Source organism: Taurulus bubalis (assembly GCF_910589615.1).
Source record: "Taurulus bubalis genome assembly, chromosome: 20".
Lineage (NCBI taxonomy): Eukaryota > Metazoa > Chordata > Actinopteri > Perciformes > Cottidae > Taurulus > Taurulus bubalis.
Window position 1 is genome coordinate 3,706,680 of NC_136608.1, and position 23,034 is coordinate 3,729,713.

Genomic DNA, 23,034 nt, shown 5'->3' on the forward strand with positions numbered 1-23,034 from the left:
TATTACATGTAGCCAAAGTCACAAATAATGATGTAATCGATGCCAAAATGTTTGGGCTTTTTATCATATTTTTACAAATCATCTCCAGAGATATTCTTTCATATTTGACCACTTTCTTTCTTCCCATTACAGGCCCAACAGGTGAGTTAGGATACATTATGAAGGTGTTTACATCTACCAGATTTACAGTTCAATGCAACACCAAATCACAGGGCGACTGTGGTGAGCCGGGTCGTCCTTCAATCAGAGGATCGGCGGTTCGATCCCCGACTCCGATAGCCCATGCTGATGTGTCCTTGAGCAAGGCACTTAACCCTAAATTGCTCCCGTAGCTGCGCCTACGGTGTATGAATGGTTGATAATTCAGTGTGTGAATGGGTGAATGATGTCATGTAGTGTTAAAGCGCTTTGAGTGTTCGGAAGACTAGCAAAGCGCTGTACGGGTCCAAATCACACACATGCATCTGCACATAAACATCCGTCATGCGTGTTAAAAATAAACGTTTTGGTGTCCAGTGCTGAGCATTGACCTTTACACACACACACACACACACAATCTTCCCTGGCTGGTTGGCACTCTCCCCCTCTCTTACAGGCATTGAGGGTCCAGCAGCAGCAGACAGATAAGTATAGTATTTGAGAGGGATGGACGCAACAGAAGACGGGCACAGACACAACATGCATCAGTCTGAGGCCACTTCAGAGGGAAAGAGAGGAAAAGAAGAAGAGAAGAAGGAGGAAAGGCAGAATTAGGGAAGGCGACGGAGTGACAGCATGAAGTGATGCGCCATTAGACAGAGTGAGTGTCTGGCTGGCTGTCAGTCAGCGCAGTGAGCGGGGTTCAGCTGGCTGTGAGTCAGTCTGCAGTTTAAAGCCCCTTCAGGCAGGCCGAGGGGAGGGGGTTCAGTTTCAGCTGCGGCTGAGAGACTTTAACCGGCTTACACGCTAAAGACATTCTGTAAAACCTTAAAACATGCCTGAAAACGCCCCAGTGCACCGTGTCAGGCTCTGCCAGAGACGCTTCTTTACGTTGGAAATGTGCAGCGCGCCGACACTAAAATGCCCTTTCATTTACCTCCATGTCTCCATTCAAAACAGGCAATTATTTCTGTTTCTGTTTTCTACCTTATACACTCATTAGGATTCCCAGAGAAATACTTGCTGGCAATATCTGTGAAACTTCTGGTTCTAGTATTTTTTTTTATGAATGCATCATGATTTTTATGCTGCATTTTTAGGCCCGCAGTCAATCAGCAGACGTAAAACTACAGCTGCTAATGCTGAGCTCATGAATAACTTGCTGACATCATTTCAGGGAAGGAAAGCTGCAGGGTACTAAAACTTACTGGCCATCAGTTATGCAAGCGAAGCATCAATACACCGACTGACACAGTATAGGATCTACATGCTGCAACACAGTTGACAGTAGGGATCTAAATATTAATGATCTCTTTTATTTTTATTTTGCATGTCTACTCATTCTGTTCAAACACGATATTTCTGCACAGTTGCAGATAAAGATTAGACTGCACTGTTATTATTAGTACTGTACTAATGTTTGCTCCCCAGCTTGCTGCACACACCTGTATAAACCATATATACAACAACAATAACAACATATATTTTATTTTATTTAGTGGGATGTCGCGATAAAATAAGACGTCAGACACTTTTAAAACTGGAACTGTATTTAAAATTGTGCTGGAAAAAAAACAGAAATGTGGCCAATAAAATGTTATCTTATAATTTTGAAGATTGATTCTACATAGTAGGTGTTTGTGTCATATTTGTGTGCGTGTGGACATGTGAATGTGTGTGTTGACATCTAAGCATTCACGGTTCTAATATTTCGAGCATGCACGACAGAGTGCATGTGCTTATCTGAAAGTGTAGTTGAGTAAGTGTATGAGTAGAATAGCAGAACCTCCTCTTGCTGTATGGGAACATAGTTTCTGCAGATCTTAAAGGGCAAAGTTCTGGCAGACACTCTCCGGCTCTCCTGGCATGGGTTCGCAGGTTAGAAAGGTGGGATGAGTCGAAATACAGAAGTATTTAATGTACTTCAATTATGTACGTACCTTAAGTTACGTTAAAAAACATGTTAATTTTAACCAGAAATGAGTCGTTTTCTTAAACTAAACCCAAATGACGCCAAGGAATCCTGACCGAATGTGCTAATGTGATGAACTCAGAGACAAGACACGCTTATTGTGCATGTCTTTCTGTGTGTGTGTGTGTGTGTGTATGTGTGTCTAGACAGTCACGGATGAGAGAGCATCCATGCTTGTGTTTGTGTGCTTGTCTGTGTCCTCTCGTCCTCTCTGTTACCCTTCATCTGTAGAGATAGTGCAGGAGCCTCGACGCCGCTTTTAAATGTGAAGGAAGGGGCTTTACAAGTGTTTGTGTGATTCTGTGTTTGTGTGTGTGCGTCTCTGTTTGTGTGTCCAGTCAATTAACCCCATCTTTAAAGAACCCCCCCCCCCCTCGCTTCCTCCATCCCCACCCCGGAGGCTGTTTTGCAGCGCCACACTTTTCGCCGTGCAGTGACTTGTCGTTGCCATGGCAACAGACTCCCCTTGTCTTGATTTTTTTTTTTTGCCTCAGCGGCCGAGGAATGAAATGTCATTTCTCCTGGTCTGCTCACCAGATTGAACGCCTGGATTCAAGTGATATTAACCGTGTTCTGAAAGACACACACACACACACACACACACACACACACACACACACACAGAGGCGTGGACCTCAGTGGAAACCTGCAGCAAGGGATATATATATATAAGGGATATATATATATAAATATATATATATATATATATATATATATATATTGTATATTATCTGAGTTGAACGCTTCAACAGCTGCTCCCTATGACATCACTGTCAGACAGATACCGCGTCATCGCTCGAGGACGTCAGCAGCTTCTCCACCTACGGCGAGTTTCAAAATGGCCGCCTCCTCGCCCTGATTCCGAACGAGGAGCGGGCCAATCACCGGCTTCCTTTGGTCCAATATCTCGAGCGTGACCTTTTGAAGCTCGGCTGAAGCTAATTAAATAGTTGCGCGGCAACAAGGGCGACGCAATGCTCTTCGTGCCCTTTGAGCGACGCTGTGCGTGCAGAGAAGCTCATCATCACTTCACGCCCAATACATGCGTTACATAAACAATAGTTATCTACACACGTCAAGAAGAATATAATATATGTAGCCCCTTGGCCGGTCGGTCACTGTTAGCGGTGTAACACAAAGCTAGCATCCTCATCTGGAAAGATCAGTGCATTTTCATACTAGAACTGGTTTCCACAGTCATTTTGTTTACTCCTCATATGAAGGGGTTTAGCTGCCAAAATACATAAAACAACATGATAGGATAACCATTTAGCGAAGTGAATTGACTAATAAAACATATGATTCTATTTTTATTTAAACACCACCAAGACTCAAATTAACAGCTGATACGATGAGCTTAACAACCAAGTGGAAATGAACTTTTCATTTTAAAAACTTGTAAAAGGTCATATTATTGATCTGAGATCACCATGACGGCAAAAACTCAGATACTGTTTGTGTCTAATCAGAACCTGTATCTGGTCATATCTGAATAATGAATTTGTATATTTAAAAAAAAGAAAAAACTAAGTGAAAGAAAACAAAATCAAAGGATATAAAACTAAATACAACTATCTGTAAGAGAACAATAAACTCAAGACTCTGCCTGTATCCGTCTGTCTGCTGCTGTTTCTGCCCAGAAGCTTCTTTCTGTCTGCATTGCTGACATTTCCCCACAATTGATTTTTCTTTTTTGCCTTTTACGTTTCTTCCTTTACTTTAAAAAACAAAAAAACACAGTTTCATCTCCCCTGCAGTGAAGCTCAAAGCCTGGCATTTGTCTTCTGGCAGGACTCGACTGCACTGAGAGAAACGGCCCGGAATAGGATGCATCCGCCTATTTAAAGAGTAAGAAGAAACCGATCCACTGAATCATGCGAAGCTCTGCTTGCTGAAGGAGAACACTAAACAAGTGATTGATTTCTAAATGAGAGCATAACTAATATGATCAGTTCCTCAATTGTCTGACCTCTGACCTTCCATCATCTCTCACTCCGCCCTCCATCTTACTCTCGTTGACGAGTTTGAAGTTTTAGACAGAAATCTGGAAAGGACTGCGTGGACTTTTGAGGTGTGAAGGCAGGTGAGATAGATGGAGTCCAATAGAGGACATATTGTAGTGGTTCTCTCTCCTCCACCTCCTCACCTTCTCCTGCCGATCCCCTCTCTCTAGACTGGATCCTGCAGTGAGCTCACCAGTTGGAGAACGTTTTATGATTCCATACATTTCGAGCCAAAGCAACAGGTTTGTTACTATGATGTCATAAACCTGCCGGGACTGGTTTTAATTATTCAAATGACTGTGAGCAGTGGGATCGATTATATTCATCACCACTCGATGAGCCAATGAGTCACGATAAATCTTCTGAATGAGCCGTAATAAAATCGTACGGCTATTATGAGTGTAGTTAGTGAGCCAATCTCGATTATTTACTGTCGAACAGAAAGAGGCTGTAAAGGCAAATATGTATTTGTGAATAATTAGTGTGGTGGTAAATAAACTGCCTGCACACTCCAGCTCCACCGTGAGACCCTTCTCTCCAAAACAGAAGCACTCTGAATAGCGTCGCCGCGCCATGCCGCCTCCACTCAGCGGCATCCATTATAACTGGGGGTGATTCAGCAGACTGGTGAGGATTGGTGGAGCGAGCGTGTGCCTGAGCCAGTGCTGCCACCAAGTGGCCGGGATGGAGAATGCGAGAGTAAGACCAGTAAGCGCGGCGCTCTCACCTCTGTCGTTGCCGCAGGCATACTGGAGAGGCTTGCTCTTGTCGATGCTGTTGAAGCTCTGGCTGCGGCGGTTGAGGTTGGACGAGCCCGGGCTCCTGGAGGCCCCGCTGCCTGCAGCAGGTGCTCTGGAGGGGCCTGGCAACCTGCAAGAGAGGGGTCGGGATGTTAAGATGACATTATGAAGCAGTTTGAAGCAGAGCTATGTCTACAGGACAATATTACTAGTATTGTTTTCATGGGATTTTACGTATTTATGCCTTGAGAGAAGCTTTGTCTTCGGAGGAGTTTTTGAATACATAAAAAACCTCAAGAGACTCGACACAACACGTACAGTGAGGCGCTCATGATTACTGACTCTGGGCTCAGTGGGTAAGATGCAGGCAGACATTGTGTGTTCCCTCGTGGGCTGAGGAAGGAGGCGTGACGACAGTGAGCGGCGTTTGATGGCCCTTCCTCCCTCCTTCATGTGGAGTCACTATTCACTGCAGGACCTTCACTGACACTGACAGCAGGCTGCTACAGACACCGAGCGAGGAGGTCTGTGTTTTCAGCCTCTCGTCCCTCTCACACACACTTCCTCTCCAGACAGAGTCAAAGCTTGGAGGGTTTTCTCGACTCCCGCGAGGGCGCTAAGAGAATTATCACATCAAAAACCTGTTGCTGTTGTACAATAACTTTACACTGCATTGTTTTATGCCAGACGCCGTCAGCCATTTGTTGGTATGTTATTAAAAAAAACAGATCTGGCATCTGGCACACAGATCGGAACAAGATTTACGGCAACTTAGATTTATTTCTACCATTGATCTTTATGGTTTGATGTGATTTTCATGAGCTGCTTTTTACCTCACAGTTGAGTGGTCCATAGCATAATATATATTGGATCTTGTTTGCACGTTGTGGCTAGACTGCAGGCCAAGATCAATCCAATCAAAATAGGTCTGACGAGAGGAAGAAAGACGAGGACAAAGTCTCCCAGAGGACAGGGTGGGAGTAAAGGATGGTAATGCTGAAAAAAGGGCACTGAGTGACGACCTTGATGCATCAGAGCGGCCGTGGGTGTTTCCATTCACAGCCTGGTCTTTGTCACTTATTAGACGGGAAGAAATAAGAAGAAGAAAAAAAACCTTGAATGGATTCTAACAACTTGGTGTCTTTCTGGCTGCCGCGATGTCCTTTAACAAAGATAATCGATTCGCTACGCAGAATATGTCCCTCGCGTCTGTATCGCAGATGGAGCCGAGATGTCGGAGGGGAAATTCTTTTCAAAAGGGGTGGAATCCTGAAGCGGTTGAAAGAAGAAAAAAAATGAAAAAACCCGGCGGAGGGAAAAAGAAAAACACATTTCATATGTTCCATTTTGCCTTTAAAGCCTTCACATAATAAAACTAAAACAAATTGACACGGAGCATTGATTAAAAACCTAACTATTAAGAAATATCTCCCAACGCTGCCTTTTCCTCCACACTGTCTATCGAACATACCACAGGAGCCGGTCGGGTCATCTCCAGTTTGTCCCCTTGTGACCGCCTTGAAACACTTTCAGGAGGAGCAGCAGAACCTTGAAAGTTCTTCTTACATATTGTTAATTACGTATTGTTTTCACAAACTACACACCACTGGATAAAAAGCATTCATCACCTGGCAATGCTAATGCTAATTTACGGGCTCATCAGACTCACCACCCCTTTGCATTTTTCTGACGCAACGACAAACTCAGATGGAGAAACGATCCTGGTTTACTTTGGGTGTCTCCCTTGAAAGAAAAGAGCGGCGCTCAGCATTTAAGCAAAGCTGCACGGCGGAGCAAAACTGCCTAATAAGTCAGTCCATATGCTGAACAATGCAAACGTTGTTTTGTACCAGGCGGTTGTGCAAAAATAAAATGTGCTCAAGTGCAAAAAAAAACAGTTTATGTGCCGACATTCTGTTCCTCTGAATTTCTGAGATCCTGAAAAGATCAGACTGTGACGACACGGGCGGACTGGATTCTGTTTAGAGATGCTGATCCAGGTTTGAGGGCACGGGCTTGTACTGAGCCGCAGAGACTGAGAGAGAGAGAGAGAGAGAGAGAAAGAGAGAGAGAGAGAGAGAGAGAGTGAGAGAGAGAGAGAGAGAGAGAGAGCGTAGAAAAGGAGAAGTATCTCCCATCAAAGCAGAACTGAAAGCACCTACACCGCCCCTGAACACACACATGCGGGGATAACAGGAGCTACAGGGCCTTTAGCTCCCGCAGGTACAATCAACAAGGGGAGGAACAGAAGAGAGTGAGAGACCAAAACAATTAAGAGATGAAGAAAAGAATACTGAGAAAACATGAAAAAGAACAAAGGAGAGAGATGAGAGAATGGGAGTGAGAGGGGAATGGATGCAGATAGGGAGAGAACACAATATAGTAGAAAATGAGAGATAAATAGTGGGGAAATGAGGGTGAGATTGAAGCAATTCAGATGGAAATCAGAAGGAAGTCCCTTTTATCATAACATTCTTTCATCTTCCAAAATATATGTTTGATAATGCATCAGCAAGCGGGAGCTGCAAGAAGGAAAATGTGACAGTGGTTCTGTTTGGTGACAGACTTTGGGGAGCGGACTGTATCGGACACAGAAGGGACAAACACATTAATGGGCCTGTCAGTCTCTGGATATCCACAGAGGAGAAAGCGCTGACTATTAGTTGTTCTGGCCGCAAGGGTTCTACCGGTGATTCTTCACCTGAGTGCAGGTTATCGGGTCCAGTCTGGAGTTCACGCTACCTTCAGGCCAAGGAGTTCAGAGACGGGTGTGACCCGAGCAAGAGATGTTGGAAGTGAGGTCACTTTATGCCCATGGCCCAATTTGGCGTTGCTAGTCTGATCCCATCACAAGATAGTCTCTAGTTTAAATCAATATTTTCTACTGATCTAGGATGCCATTGATTTGTGCTAAATTCTGTATTTAATGAAAATCAATGAGGAGACTCTTGAATCATTAACAAAAATGACTGCAAGCGTCAAAGAGTGCGCTGATTTGAGTTCGGACAAAAGTGAATGGAAATCAATGGCTGATAAGTTGTAGTTCAGGAGCTGAAGCCTGCAAACAGCTACGGGCTTTTAGAGGCATGATGTCGCCCAGCTGTCCTCACAAAACAGCAAATAAAAGTGTTAATCACGCTTTTACAAATGAGGATCGGATGGCAACGGGGCAATGGTTACAATATCCCCATTGTGTTGTGTCTGTGTGTGTGTGTGTGTGTGTATATTCATATTTGTGCGGGTACGAAAGAGCTGTTTCTGCAAAGCAGCAGCATTGAGGTTTGTTGTCAGTGACGTCAGAGGGCCGATTACCAGCCGTAGGGCTGGAGCTGCTGGCTACAGCATTTTTGTCATTGCTCAGTGGCGGCTGGAGAGGAATTATTTGCCAACACGCCGTTTCCCACTTCCCCTGAGCTGGAACAAATGCTGCGAGCATCAGACAACTGGACATACAGTATGTGTGGGTCTCACATGTGTGAGGGCCTCAATGCTTATGCTAACTCGGCGATAGGAAGGTCAGTGGCCTGTGTGTGTGTGTGTGTGACAGTAGCTTGATAGTAGCTGAAGCCTGTGGCTGCCTGACTTCTGGCTGCAGTCAGGGAGCCTGGCAACACAAAGAGTGTCATTATAATGTCTGGTGGCTTATTCAGCAGCAGCTTCTTCTGCCAAGATGTGTATACGGGGTATTCCCAAAGGACACACACCACAGGACACGACTTCTCAAGTATAAAAGCACTGGACTGAGGACAGATATTAAGTGCAAGTCAACTACCTGAGTGAAAACTTTTTTCTTTTTCTTTGTGTGATGTGTGTAGCGACCTTTTTTGGTGCAAAGGACTCACTGATGTGTTCATGCACCGAGCTCGCCAGCGGCCAATGGTCATTCAAATCGTGTGCTGTGACTGTGACGTCTGAAGGTGAATGATTTTTTTGTCTCGTAAGGTAGTTCCTAGTCATTTCAAATGAGATATTGTCATTCATTCTACTTACGAACTGATTATTTTCTCACTTGCGGAATACTCTTGGTTTGGAAGAAAATGATGAACAAGCACCTCCACACAATTACACATTCGCCGAGTTGGGCGCGTTTAATTACACCGAATCACCTGTGAAAACAGAGATAATGAATGTGTCGCCATGAGGCCCGTCTACGCCCTGCTGCAGTATCCTTGAACAAACCACTGAATCCCTACCAGCTGCTCTGAAGCGGACCCTGACCTTTGACCTCCCTGAAGTGGTAACACAATATCACCAAAGCATAAAAAAGTGTGCCATGCAAAAAGCACTTCAAAAACCTAGACAACAAAGAATCCATAAAATAAAAGGAGGTACACGGAGTGTTGCCATATTTACCTTGTGTTTTTCTTCTGTGGGGACCCTAGTCCACTGTGGCCCGGAGGACTTGCATATCGCGCTGTGAGACTGAAGAGAGAGCAGATGACAGAGGGGCTGTTAACACAGTTAGAGGAGGAAGGAGACCAGCGTCTTGCTGGAAGTTTCTTAATCCATCCCTTAATGTAATAATGTGCGCGAGAGGAGTCGTTCAGATAGAAGCAGCGGAGATAACCGGGGAGAGAAATGAAGAATGCTCTGTACTGTAGCACGCCAGGGCACATTTAATTTTTTGCACATGATGGCTCACATATGTTTATTACCACGCACGTATGACTAAGCCAGCAACATCTCTCAAGCCATTCATAGGGCCGCTGACGTAAAACAGCTCGAGACTTTGACAATCGAGAAATATTTGCAGTTTTGAAGGAAAAAAAACAAGACATAGGCAAAAGGAAATGCCCACGGCATCAGTCACGGTTTACAACCCAACACTCACTGTTAGTCATTCACGGAGACGGGGAATTAAGGCGGGCTGCCCCTCCGTTTGTGTTTGACAGGAAGTAGTTAAGCTACTTGTGGAGTGCTTTATGAACAAAGAGATGCCTTTAATCATCATGCCTGCACCCTGTAAACAATGTAAAGTGGATGGCCAGGTGGCGAGGCTGCTGTTCATTCCTGTGTGTGTGAGTGCTCTGAGCGTAGCATCCCGTGCGAACAGTGTGACTCGCAAACACGTGGGAGTTTCTCACTTGTTGTCATACACGGAGTGAACAGAGCCTCCATTCAAAACCCCGATTCACTCATATCTTCTGTTTTTTTACTCGCTTAAATGCGTCATATAACAACATATTGTTATTGGCTGGCTTCATTAAAAAGCAAGCACGTGAACCCCCCACTCTCAGCAATAAAATCAATTTCTGCCAAAGAGGAAAGAAAGGTTCTCCATGGACATTTGGACTAACTGCATCGCAGCTAGCTAATGTTAGCATTACAATGAGTGACTCTTTTTAAACAAAGAAAAAAATTACAATGAAATTACTCAAATAAAAACTCACAAACATAGAAGAAGAAGAAAACAGGGTTGAAAATGTAACCAACTAATGGGCGCTAACATCGTTAGCTTAACAGTTTTTTTTCTCCAAAAGTATGAACCATACATCGAAAATAATAACAATGACAGAAGAAGAAAAGAAGAAGAAAAATTGTTACTAACAAAGACTGTGGCAGTTGATGTTTTAATTTTTTTATTTAAACCTTTATTTAACCAGGAGAGTCCCATTGAGATTAAAAATCTATTTCGAGGGAGACCTGGCCAAGACAGGCAGCAGCATAAAAAACCCAAAGTTACAGACAGAGAACACAGAACAAGACAAGTTAAAAGAAACTAAAAGCTAAAAGCTAAGAAACAGCGACGTAACAGAGTCAATTTAAGAAACATTCCCATTTTTGTCCTGTTGTAAACTCACCAGGACATTTCACAGTTTGGTCACAGTAACTCGACATAAGATTAAATTAAAGAAACAAACAATATGCTGACTGTACTTGCCAGCTAGCATGATATAGCATCACATAACTAGCTTAGCGCACAACAAAGTCCCCCTTCAAGGAGTTTTGAAGACTGCAAGCAATTTCTTCTGGACTGTTAAGTATTAAAAAAGTAAAATCTGAGAATCCCAGACTTGTATTCATACCTTCCACAGGCTGACCGGAGACAGTTTTCCAATCAGTCTCTTTTGAGGAAGGAGTCCCGGAGCTACAGAAGTTCATCAACTATGAAAACGGTCTTTAAACTGTCCTCTACAATGACGACAATGAGATATACGCTTTAGCTGGAGGACAGAGGACGCAACCAACACCAGCAGCCCGTTTAGACGTCCGTCTTCTCTGGCAACGAGGAACAACTTGCCCTCTGTTTTGAGATTGTGGGCCGCTGGTTTGGCATTGGTGAGTGAAAGTGGACGGAGACAATAAACCACCTATACTGGGTTGGCTGAGTGACGCACTGCAGTCCTCTTATTTTCTGCTCTGACTGCTTTTGGTGTGCAGTTCTTTGACTTTGCATGAAACTGAATATGAATAAATGCCAACAGACTTTTACATTTTAGCACTTCACGCATTTTGCTGGCACTGTGACCCAAAGTGAATAAACAAAGCAGCAGGAAAACCATTCAAACCATAGAAAATGATTGAAGGGACAAGAAATTCTCAAAAAATATGATTTTTTTTATATCAAAAAGCTTGGTTCAATACAAATACTGGCCATGACTTTATTTTGGACGTCATTTTCCTTTCAGCCGCCACGGAGCGAGCGACACTGTGATATCCAATGCTGTTACCAGAGAGGTCGAGCTGTGAACGGCAACGACGAGCTGAGCACAATTTGAATTAGTCGTTTAACTCTCTTTGGTTTCCTATTCATCTGTGACACACATTCCCATTTCTCGCCTGCCTCTGCTGCAGATGCGAGCACAGACACACACACACACACACACACACACACACACACACACACACACACACACACACACACGCATTCTTTCTGTAGTTACGCCTTGCTTTTAAACCTCCCCGTAATAAAGCGACGAGTCACTGTACATTTCCAATTGACCTCGCAGGGTTTTCGTGACGCGGCGTTATGCTAACGAGCTCCGGAGCAGACAGCAGAACCGAGGGGAAACGAGTTCAGGTTAGTTTCCCATTATAGCAGCGAGCACCTTCGCGTCATTAATTAACTATGTGATACGTGACGTGTTGGGTAATGGTGTCTGTCGAATAAATATGTTCTTCTTCTTCGTGGGGGGGCCACATTTCATCTCCCAGTGGTATGTTTTGTGCTCTATTAAATACCCTAAATGGCACTTAGCACACAGACCGGACCTGCTTGGACAGAGATTAATGGAGCCTGTCACGCTCTAAAACGCCTTTTCAGCATTTCGTTGAGCGTAAACTTGTGCATCACATTCCTCAGCTTTTGTGCTTTTGCTTTCTTTCTTTCTTTCTTTCTGTCTCTTCTCTTTAATTTTGTTTTGTTGGTATTCAGAGGGGTTAGCGAGAGCTGTCTTTACGAGAGAAGAAGTTTGAGAGAAGGTAATGTAAGGGAAGCTCATGTAGAGGCAGCCCACAGTTGTATATGATAGTGTGGTTCATTTTTCCACCACAAGGCTGACCTGACTATCCCCCCCCCCCACCTCCAGCTTTATGAAGCGCAGTGAAACATGAAGGCAACAGTATAGTGTCACCAGTCTGGAGTGCTCATCCAACCCACATAATTAAAGATCTTTCAAATGTGGAAAAAGAGCCACCAGAACACATGAGGATTTAGGACCGGGTAAAGGGGATGGGGGGGGGGGGGGGGGGGGGGGGTTACTGTCTGTCACGTTTGATCCAATACAACATACATCAACAGGGCTTCCGTTTAATAGTCCACGACACTGCGGCGATATTGGATGCCTTCGCTGTCCTATTAAATGTGAGCGATATCAGTTTCAGCTTGATTGTAGCCGCAGGCCTGAGGGCAGACACAAACTGGTGGGTTTGAGATCCAAAATGGCGACCGCTCAGCCGCTACAGGCCAACGTGATGACAGCAGGTAATGAGATGTCATCCGACCTCCATGTCCACTGGGGGTGGGGGGCTGTGTAACCCTTCAAAGCCCGACCAGCACTCTCCAGACTCACGTCATGTCCACTCAAGCGTGTGACACAGTCCACTCAGTAGCTAACGTGGACTGACGCTGCATACGTTGCAACATGTTGCACTTAGCGTCTCTGCATGCTCTTCATGCATTCACAGTATGCTGCATCTCACCATCATTACATGGTGCACACAGAAGAATCCACGGTAGTCGAAGCTCTTGTATTCATCTTGCACCTTTTATGTGACCAGTATATCAACAAGGTCATTTTGGGGTGTCCGGGTGGTCTAAGGGTTTGAGGTGCCAACAGTAAAACCACAACATCCCAGAAAAACTACAAAATATAATGTGTGCCCACGCTAGCAGGGACCAAACAATTTCAACTCCAACATCATGGGCATCCAATCGAAAACTACAGAGGTGTGTGTGGAGCCACGGTCCTCTGTCCTCCGTATCGAGCTTACATTACCCGTCCACTTTTTAGTGGGCCGATCAAACGCAAATAATTTGATTGAAATCCCTCTTGTAACAACACCAGTCAAATATTCTGTTTCCCTCTAACTAACGTTTCACGGGGACTTCAAGGGCCAGGACTTGGGCCATCCACCAAGCACTTCTGACAGGCATAACTTAAGAAATAGTCATTTTATTAAAATAATTCATATTCGCAATTTCTGATATGCCTCCGCTAGGTTTGGTTCGGATAAAGGGACGAAAACTACATAATCTGGGAAAGATCATGCTTAAGAGAAACCACGGCTGTTTCTGGACATCGGATGTGGTCGAGGTGAAATGGTTTGAACCAAACCAAGTTTTCTACCAAGTCATTTGACTATTTTTCAGATTAGAGCATTTTTCAGGATACATGAAAGCACATCTATGCATTGATAAAAGCTCAACACGAATACAGGAAACGGGACAAGTGGAACCAAAGCATTTACCAGTTCATGATGCCACTAATCCATCCTCCTCCTATCACCGGGTGTTTTCCAGAAAGACCCGAGACGTTGCCTTGATGTTACCACACACACACACACACACACACACACACACAAGCTAGACCAGTACCTAGGAGACGAGTCGGGCTTGGCCAGACTGTTGGCTCTATCGTAAGGAAAGCGGCTCTTCCTGTCGCGGGACACGGCGGTCGGCAGGCGTGAGGAGCGCCGCACCAAGGGGTCAACCTGCTCGCCCCGGGACATGGCGAGTTAAAGAGGGAGGGTTTCGCTGCGCCCTGCTGGCCCGGACCCCCCTGCCTTCTAGAGCACCAACAACCTCCCGGGGCTCCGGGCTGTCGCCATCCGTCCAATGGGGAGTTCCCCTCGGACACACACACACACAGTCGCGCACACACACACAGTCGCACACACACAAACACACACACATCCCCTGCCCCAGAGACACCAGTCGGGCCAGCAGGTGCTGTCTATAGAAAGCTCTCCCACGTCCCGACTGTAGATGTGCAGTAGGCCAAATGTGTGTGTGTGTGTGTGTGTGTGTGTGTGTGTGTGTGTGTGTGTGTGTGTGTGTGTGTGTGTGTCTCTGCCTGCGTAAATCTGTGAGGCAGATAATTTGATAATTTGAAAAGCTTAACATTTTGAATTTGAAAACCTCCATTCTCCTGGCTTATCTGATAGTTTATGAAGTTACTCAGACACGCTTAATCTTCGGGGTCGGCCGGGGCTCGCAGGAATTCATCACCGTGGAAAATTGGAATTAGAAAAGATATTTTTTTTTACGACTACATTTAATTACATTTCAGTGCTTCCAAAAAAGTGTGTGAAAAGGAGAGGGAGCCCGCCCACCGGGCGCGAGGCCTCGAACAAAAGGAACGGTGCAAATGTTTGAAATGATTTGGAGTTGACGAGGCACGATATGAAAAGTGCAGAGAAAGCAAACTTGAACCGCAGACATATCATCAGTTTGTGCAGTAGTCATGCCACTGCACAAACAGGGGAGTCTTCAGATGAACTCAGTTCTAGTCAGGCAGCAGTAACCTAATATTCTTTTACTGGCGCTTACTCTTAAATATCTTCCACACTTGTCTGACAGCATCATATACAGACTGCACAGACTTATTCCTGCTCGTCGTCAAAGCTATATAATCTTTACAGTGTGTGAAATATTCAAACCCAAGATTACATGCTGCATCATATTCAAGCTGCGTTTTCATACTGAAGTATTTAATCTCCTTCTGCTTTGGAAAAGCTCTGCTCGAATTCAAAATAGACTTCTGTGGGTTTAAGTGATGTCTGACGGCACAGTCTGAGTTTGTGATGACTGACTGTACAGTAAGTCAGTTGTGTTTAAGAGGTCAAGTCATCTCAGAATTGGTTTCGGGTGCTATTTTTTTTCCCCTCTACAAATATGTCAAAAGTGCAGCGTTAACACTGCATTACAAGAGCTTCCCGTGACAACTCAAAAGGAATCTGTGTCTGTCTGTTTGTCCTTTGCGAAAAAACATTGGGTTGGATACTACCATTGCAGGGAGACTGAGCCTTCAGGAACGGGTGGACTAAAGAACAAGTTAATAGCTCCATTATTTATATTTTTAATCATGTTTCATTGACGATTCCCTAATTTTTCGCTCGATTTTGAGTCCCCCCCCCCATTCTATAGGGTAAAATAAAAGAGGAGTACCGTAAAAGTCGGGTTACAAGCCGCTACTACCTTCGGTCAGCTAGCGCTCCTGCTAGCGCTCCGCTAGCTCTCCGACAACCACCGAAGGTAGCGGGACCAGCTCAACACCCGACTCGGTCAGAGGGGGCGCGAGCAGCTACCTCAGCGGGGACAGAGGTAGAAGCGGCTTGTGACCCGACTTTTACGGTACCTCAATGTGCCTTGTATTTTTGTATTTAAATATTTTTTATCAGGTACATTCTTTCAGGTAAAATATAACCGACGTTAGTGATGGTGTGCGTGTTCTAGGGTTAAGGGACCACACCTCTATACCTCCAGATATCTCTTCACACAAGGTGTGATAGTCATCGTCTGCCGGGACACAGAGAGAGGTTGAATGGTGCGGACGTCCCCAAAAGCTCACAGATTAATGCTTCACTTTAACGCTGACGGACAAGGTCTAATCCTCTGACCTCCGCTGTGGCCTCCAGCATTCAGACGTGATTAACTCATCAGCCCGGGAGTGAGTGAGACATCACTGGGGGCGAGGGGTCTTTTCCTCCATGAAGTTATATCTTCTCCCGTTTGTTATTGGTGTCGTCCTCAAATTTATCATCGAATAAAACCTCAAGTATCTCTCAACTTGTTATCGGACTCAACCTCGTATATCTTATGAGGGTGAACTGCTGCAACGGGATGTGTGTGTGTGTGTGTGTGTGTGTGTGTGTGTGCAGCGTTCCAGGCTGGACTGATGTGGCGGTGTGCTTCGAGCTTCACTGTTCCTTGTGTACAGTGTGTGTGCGGGAGGCTCTCCACCTGTTGTGGTGGGGGGGGAGTGTGGGAATGGAAAGCAGCTGTGCCCTTAATACCCCCCCCCCCCCCCACACACACACACACACACACAATATACACCGACCCCAACGCTACCACCTCCTAACTCGTCCAAACAGAGTGGGACTAAGGCGATCGACGATATCATCTTACCCACATGCCGCTTTCCTCAAGCGCTGGGACTAACTGCTCTTATTGCACACATACACACACACACACACACACACAAACACACACACACACACTCTCTCGATCCGGTCAGGAGGAATGCTGCTCATGTGTGGCATGTCAGGCCTTCCTTTAGATGCTCTTTTCTGTCTATTTACATCACACGGGTCAGGCCTCTTTTGCTTTTACTGCATTTTACTGCTTCGCTGCCCGTTGGACCAACATTTCCACTGCACGACGCACGTCTTCATATAGTACCTTCACCACCAACCTCAGCATCCCTTTGAAAGAGTGCTCAATGGATTTAGCAGCAAACATTGCTGCGAAGAACCAGGAACAAGAGTCGTGTTTCCATCCAAATGTGTTGCAAATTTATACCAAAAAAATCAAGAAAATCGGGAAAAAGAAAATGCTAAACAAATGTTGGTTTCCATCCACGACCCTGAGCTGTTAGGAGTTTGGTTTAATGAGAGGAGGGTTACATGAGAGCGAGGTAGGAACTGTGTTTCTTCAGAGGATTCGGTGGACGTTGAAGTCACAAGCTTTGTGAACGTCTTTTGCATTTTGTCGCATTTCGAAACGCCAACTTTTACACCTCGACCAAGCCTAAAACCCTTTTTCAGATCCAGATTACTTTGTTGTCCGTAAGATTTGCATTAAATGGGTGTTGTCTTTTTACTGGAATATAAAACAACACAAACCATACACATCAATGCACAACATTTACAGGCAACACGCGCTGCAATTATGCATCTTAAAGTCTTAAAGTCAAGTATTTCGGCAATTTCTTTTTTCTGCATTTCCACTGGGGGAATTAAAATGACCCCGGTGGAAATAGTAAAATGGAAAAATGCACATAAAATAGGTGGATGGAAACTCCTCATCACTCCACACGTTCTTCTTCATTGCGACAGAGCCAGGCTGGTCGTTTCCCCCCGCTTACAGTCTTTATGCTAAGCTAAGCTAACGAGGCTGTAGCTTTGTTTTTAACAGACAGATATGAGAGCCAAATCAATCTTCTAACTAAGTGTCAACCTAAGAGTGAATAAGCAACAATGCTTCTACTGTCTGCTGGCCAGCTTCAGTCCTCCTCTGGAGCTGATGCAGCAGAAGCCCTAATGAGAAACACTTCCCATGAAGGCTGTTATTCATTTCACACTGAGAGACGCTCATATCCAACAAATTCCTGTTTACAAAACCTCTAACTGGACCTAATTAAGCATCCAAGAGGGATAAATCAGTGGACCTCTCTGCCAGCAGAGGTCCTAAAAAAAATAATTGACCCACTAATTCAAACCAAGTGACATTAACTTGTGACCTTCTGGGCTACATCTGCCCCGGATACGAGACCCGGGCCGGCGCGGCGTACCTTGACTGCATCTCCTGCGTCTTGAGGCCGCCGGCGGACGGCGCGCTGCTGCTGGTCTGCTGGCTGAGCTCCACCAGGGACTGGTAGTACTGCTGCTGCTGCTGCTGCTGCTGCTTGTAGCGCGACAGGATGAAGAAGAGGCCCAGGATGCTCTTCAGGTTGCCATTCCTGATCTCTGCGGGGGCGAGACAGGGAGGGGAGTGTCAGCGCGGGGCCGTGGTACTCGCGGTGCCGGGATACATCTCTACCCCGCGTGGAACACGTGCATTTTATGGGTGTAAAGACATTTTTTGCGAGTGAAACTAGTGCAGGACTTTTTTTTCTTCTGTTTTTTTGTATCCGCCTGGAACCAAAGCAGTGTCCCGTGATGCTGAAAATTAATATTTTCCAAACCATTTATTGTATCTTTCAAACACTAAAGTGAACATATGTTAAAAAAGAAAGAAGAAAAAAAAAGCCACTTGGGGATAGAGCTCAAGTGCAGCAGGCTGGAGAGTCTCTTAAGAGTAATTATACACCAGATTTAACTGGAGGAGATATTGATGTACTGTATATAATATGCAGAGTTATAGCAGTTAATTGTATACAACACGCGGTAACACTTACTGTGAGTTGGAACAGTTTAGGCCACGGCTCACGAGGAGAACCGGTTGTCATAGATTCTGGTCTGAAGCGTCTGCTAACGCACAGCTGGTTCATTTAGAAGTGAGGCTGGTGTTTAACTGAGGCCCAACACACACACACACATATATATATATATATATATATATATATATATATATATATATATATATATATATATATATACGATGGGAACTTCAATTACAGTTCTGCTTTTGCCACAAAATGAGGAAGTGAGAGTTGTTGTTTTTATCACAGGTGCAGTGGGGAGGAGAGACACGCAGAAGTGACGCATTTCTGTGTTTTGATAAATGTGAAATGATATAAATGGATGAGCTAAAAATGATAAATGACAACTGAAATGAATCCAGCTAGAAAAAAGGGGCGGAAAGACAGACAAAACACAACAAACACAAAACACATTCATATGGAAAATGAACTCAAATGTACGATAGATATTCAATCCCTTTTTTTTTTTAATAAAGTAGCGTTTGTAAACATGCTGAGGTGGCGACAAACAGCGAGAAAGCCGTCTAATCGATGGGCAACTGTCTGAGGTGTTGGTCTTCTCCTCGAGCCGCTTCCCGCCGCCGCAGAGGCGGAAGAATTGATCGCTGTGGCGAACGCACCCATTTGTGAAATGGACTTTTGGGATCAAACCCCTCAGTGGGAGCCGGCACGCGGAGGGAGAGCGCCGGCTGACGCGGGGCTTTTTCGCTCCATTTTTCAATTTGGAGAGGCTCAGGCGTTTCTCCTCGGCCATCCGTGGCCACAGTGTGCCGCTTGCGGGCTGTGAAAGCTGGAGACGATTAATCTCTTGGGGCTGTTGTTTTTTGTTTTTTAGTAGGTTTTTTTTGCATTTTCCAACCCCCGGAGGCAGTAATATATTTATTTATTTATACTGGGCCTTAGAGAGGCGTTTGCTGTGCTTTAGGGAGAGACTTATTCAGATTCAGCCACCCTTGTGGACTGGAACTGGTTGCAACTGGTAAAAAGTAAAAGAAAAGATAATGAGGACACGAGGAACAATGCTACTTCCTGCATCCCGAAAGGGAGGTTGTCCTGCAAGGTCAGGCACATGTTTATGGCCCGCTCAAACTTTAGCGAGGTGTAGGCTTGCACCAAGGTTACCTTACCAATCGGGCAAAGTCTGCAACTATAGGTTGGACTTTTTTTTGTCAGCAACACACAGACCTTTTCTCCCCTGAATGGAGGAGCGGTGCAGAGGACAAGTGTTTCTGCTTGGCCCACGCTCAGTGAACATGTGCCTTTGCTTCTGGAGGCCTTTTCAAGTGGTTGATGTGGTTTTATTCAATCTTCTGTATTGTTATTACTTGGAGAGGTTAGCTATTTCATCAGTCACAGGGGGCTTTGGAGCAGGAGGAGGAGAAGTTTCTAGCACGGTCGGGTAATCGGGAGAAGACAACAAATACCGTGTGAGCATGACTTTATATTCGGTCTTTACTTTAATCTGCCTTTTTAGGAGTTTAATCCCCAGACAATACTCATCCAGACAGAGCCTCACGCCACAGCTGGTCGTGTCTTTGCTTCCTCCGCTGCCCTCGGCTTTCTTTGTGTAAACTTGCTTTTAATTAATTTGTTTGGCTTCCATTTATTTTTCCAATTAGGTCTTCAGACGACTATCGCTCTGTTCTGTTTTGAGCTGAATTACACAGACAGCTTTTCTGTGCTGACCCCAGCACAGTGACCTAATGAAATCAGACCCACCTAAAAAAAGAAAATGGACCCACTGCGATCAAGCAGGAGGGACTTCATTATGGTGAGCAGGTCATTCTGTGGGTTTCCCTCTGGCAGAGACCCTCCAGTGGAAAGAGGCTTTAATGACCTGCTGTGAGGACCCCTCACTCCAACCCAGGAAATGTGTGTTTTGGAGCTTTACACCTGCTTTTTAACGCTAGTAACGGCAGACTGAACTTCCTGAGGATGATTATCACATTTCAAGTAGTAAAACTTTGGTTTAGACTTTCTGTGCTAAGCGGTCAACTGGGAGTTTCAAGAGTCTCGTGCTTGGTTTCACAATGACAGCTTCCATGCAGGGTGACGTTCTTTTCTTGCATTGGGGAAAACAACAACCTTGCCTCGCTTTTATTACGGTCTGTAACCTCCCCTCAGCGGAAACCTCTGAGGGCGACCCGTAACGCTCCTTAACATGATGGCTTTCTCCGGAACTTTCGGGTTTACAGCCTCCCAACCGGAGAGATGCAAGGTTATTACAATAAGTCGGCTCTCTCAGGAGATGCACATCAAACATTCCACTTTGGGTTTTAAACCCACGCCTTGTAAAAAGATAATAAAGGCCACATAAGCCAGCTAACGCAATCTGGAAAACAAACATGGCCGAGGCCGACGCAGGCGGGGAGCGACGGAGATAGGGAAGTGATGAAACGCGGCAGCAACAGTGATGGACAGAGTAACCCAATAGCCCGTATATTTACAGGCCCACTTTGGAATACCAGGCCCAGCGAGTCACCCTCGCTGCTTTTAGGGCTGCAGGATTTAGAGCTGTCGGTCAGTGTGTCAGCCTCTCAGCCTCGCAGACTATTTCTGCTGCAGGGGAGAGGTCAAGGACAGGCTCATCTCTGGAAGCGTTTATAGGGGAGCAGAAACAACGAGGGGTCTGCGGGCCCCAAATAAAAGCTGGGGATGTTTTCTGTGAGAATAATTAAGACCTAAATCACAAATTAGCTTTTTTTTTTCACTCCACGTGTTTATAAAGCATTGCTTTTTACACTAAGTTCCCCATTTATCAGGGTTGACACATGTTGAAGCTCAAGAGAAGCAGCTTTTTTTCACAAACCATGACTCTTTAGTGAATTCGAGTGATTTCGAATTTAGTGAAACTGATCGTTTGCGTGAGAGTGATCCTGCTTCCTGAGAGATATAAACTATTTAAAACCCCAACTGACACGTGTTCATTTGAATGGTTCTCCAATACAATCTGTGCTTTTTTTTTTAAACTCTGGGCTATTGTTGTACGGTAATGATATTCATGTATGCTGAAAATTAATCTGGAAATTAAACGAATAAAATACCCTGTCTGAAAACTTTATTGCCAAAATATTATATAAATCAAAAGTGATGTAGTGATGGCATCGTGGCAGAGAAGAAATTTGGGGTAAAGTGGCGCTCACATTTTTTATACGAATCTGACCATCATGGAATCAAAAGGGTAGAGATGGTAACTTCACTGCTTCCTCTTGAATTGAATACGTCAGAGACGGAAGAGGCTAAGCTCCTGAAAAGTTGCCATTTGGAGGTACGCGGTTTTCACAGGACAGCAACTCTTTGCTCTCCAGAGTGGAACGCGCTAGCTAACGTATGACAAGGTGGCCTCCACGTGTCCAATGGGACACATCATACGATGCAATGCTACAGAAGCTCCTTGCATGCAGTGAGACAAATTCTTTGGGGATCTTTGAGGTAAACGTCAGAGTCCAAATTATAAGTAAAACCAAACTCCTAAGAGATCGTTTGCCGTGGCCTTGTGAGACAATTTTTAGCTTTATCGTTCAATTTGGCGGCCGCACGAGCGGTGTTGTTACACCCTGATGGTCGGGGCGGCCAATCCCTCACTGGAGTTTTTTTGATCCTCCCGCAATCCACTTTGATGCCCTAATGATTGCCTACAGTGCCATCGTGAACGCTGGAGATGGAGAAACTGTGCACCCTGTCACGATACCAACGTGGTGAATGAATGCCATTGCCGTGAAGTTTAATAGTATGTCTTGGAAACGGGCTTCGACCAGCTTTCTTCAAAGATATTCGGTCCCGTGGGGGAATGGAAAGCTACCCACAGGGAGATCCTTCTCGTGAGGAGTTTAATCAGCCCTCGAATGACGCGTTGTTTATTCGTCTTACCTTCTGACGAGAGCCCTTGCACGTTCACTCCTCTGGCGTCCAGGAAACTGAGGCAGGCGTCCACATTCTCGATCTGTGGAGGAAGACGGCAGACAGTCAGCACAAAGGACAGACACCAGAATGTGACGATGCTTAACATTCAGCGAGCCTAAATGTCTCGGGGCGGACGGCCTCGAAAAGGACGGGGGACCGCCGGCCGCGCACCATAAAGCCCCCCATTGTGTGGCTGCTGCCCGAACCCCCGCTGCAGCCCGGGACCCGGCTGCGTGGCATACTGGTCGCAGTGTGTCACCTACGCAGGCCCATATATACATATATATACAGAGAGGCAGACATACATGAATTCACATGCACACACAAACTATAGACGCACTCAGAAAACAATGTACTCAGACACAGGCCGCGTGGGTCAGCTGGCCCAGCGGAGGCATTTCCCAGCCGAGTCAACACGTCACCTCTGCGGCCGGGTTTCAGTTTCACAAAGCCCCACTGAGGTCTCAGTTATTAGGGGGATTTTTTGGGCTGCATGCCGGCCATCCACAGGAACTCTTTTATGACGAGGTCAGAGGTCGCAGCGCTCCCAGTCAGCGCAGTGTGCCGGGGCCACACAAAGGGCAGGCCGAGGCGACGCAGACAGACGTCCAGCGATGATGATGATGATGATGATTCATGAGCTGTGACTCCGCTCAGCTCTCTCTCACTCAGCGTCCCCGTGTCTCTTCGTT

General features: G+C 45.4%; 1 protein-coding gene across 1 annotated transcript in view; it reads right to left on the minus strand.

Annotated features, from left to right (window-relative positions):
• The window catches only part of nav3 (neuron navigator 3), a gene marked incomplete at its 5' end in the record, with an annotated part of 156,519 nt that overhangs the window by 71,483 nt on the left and 62,002 nt on the right, over window positions 1-23,034 (minus strand). The window contains 4 exons of the mRNA XM_079235753.1: window positions 4,841-4,983; window positions 9,207-9,275; window positions 17,810-17,984; window positions 22,310-22,382. Coding sequence (XP_079091879.1) covers window positions 4,841-4,983; window positions 9,207-9,275; window positions 17,810-17,984; window positions 22,310-22,382 — 460 coding nt within the window. The remainder of the gene's footprint in view (window positions 1-4,840; window positions 4,984-9,206; window positions 9,276-17,809; window positions 17,985-22,309; window positions 22,383-23,034) is intronic.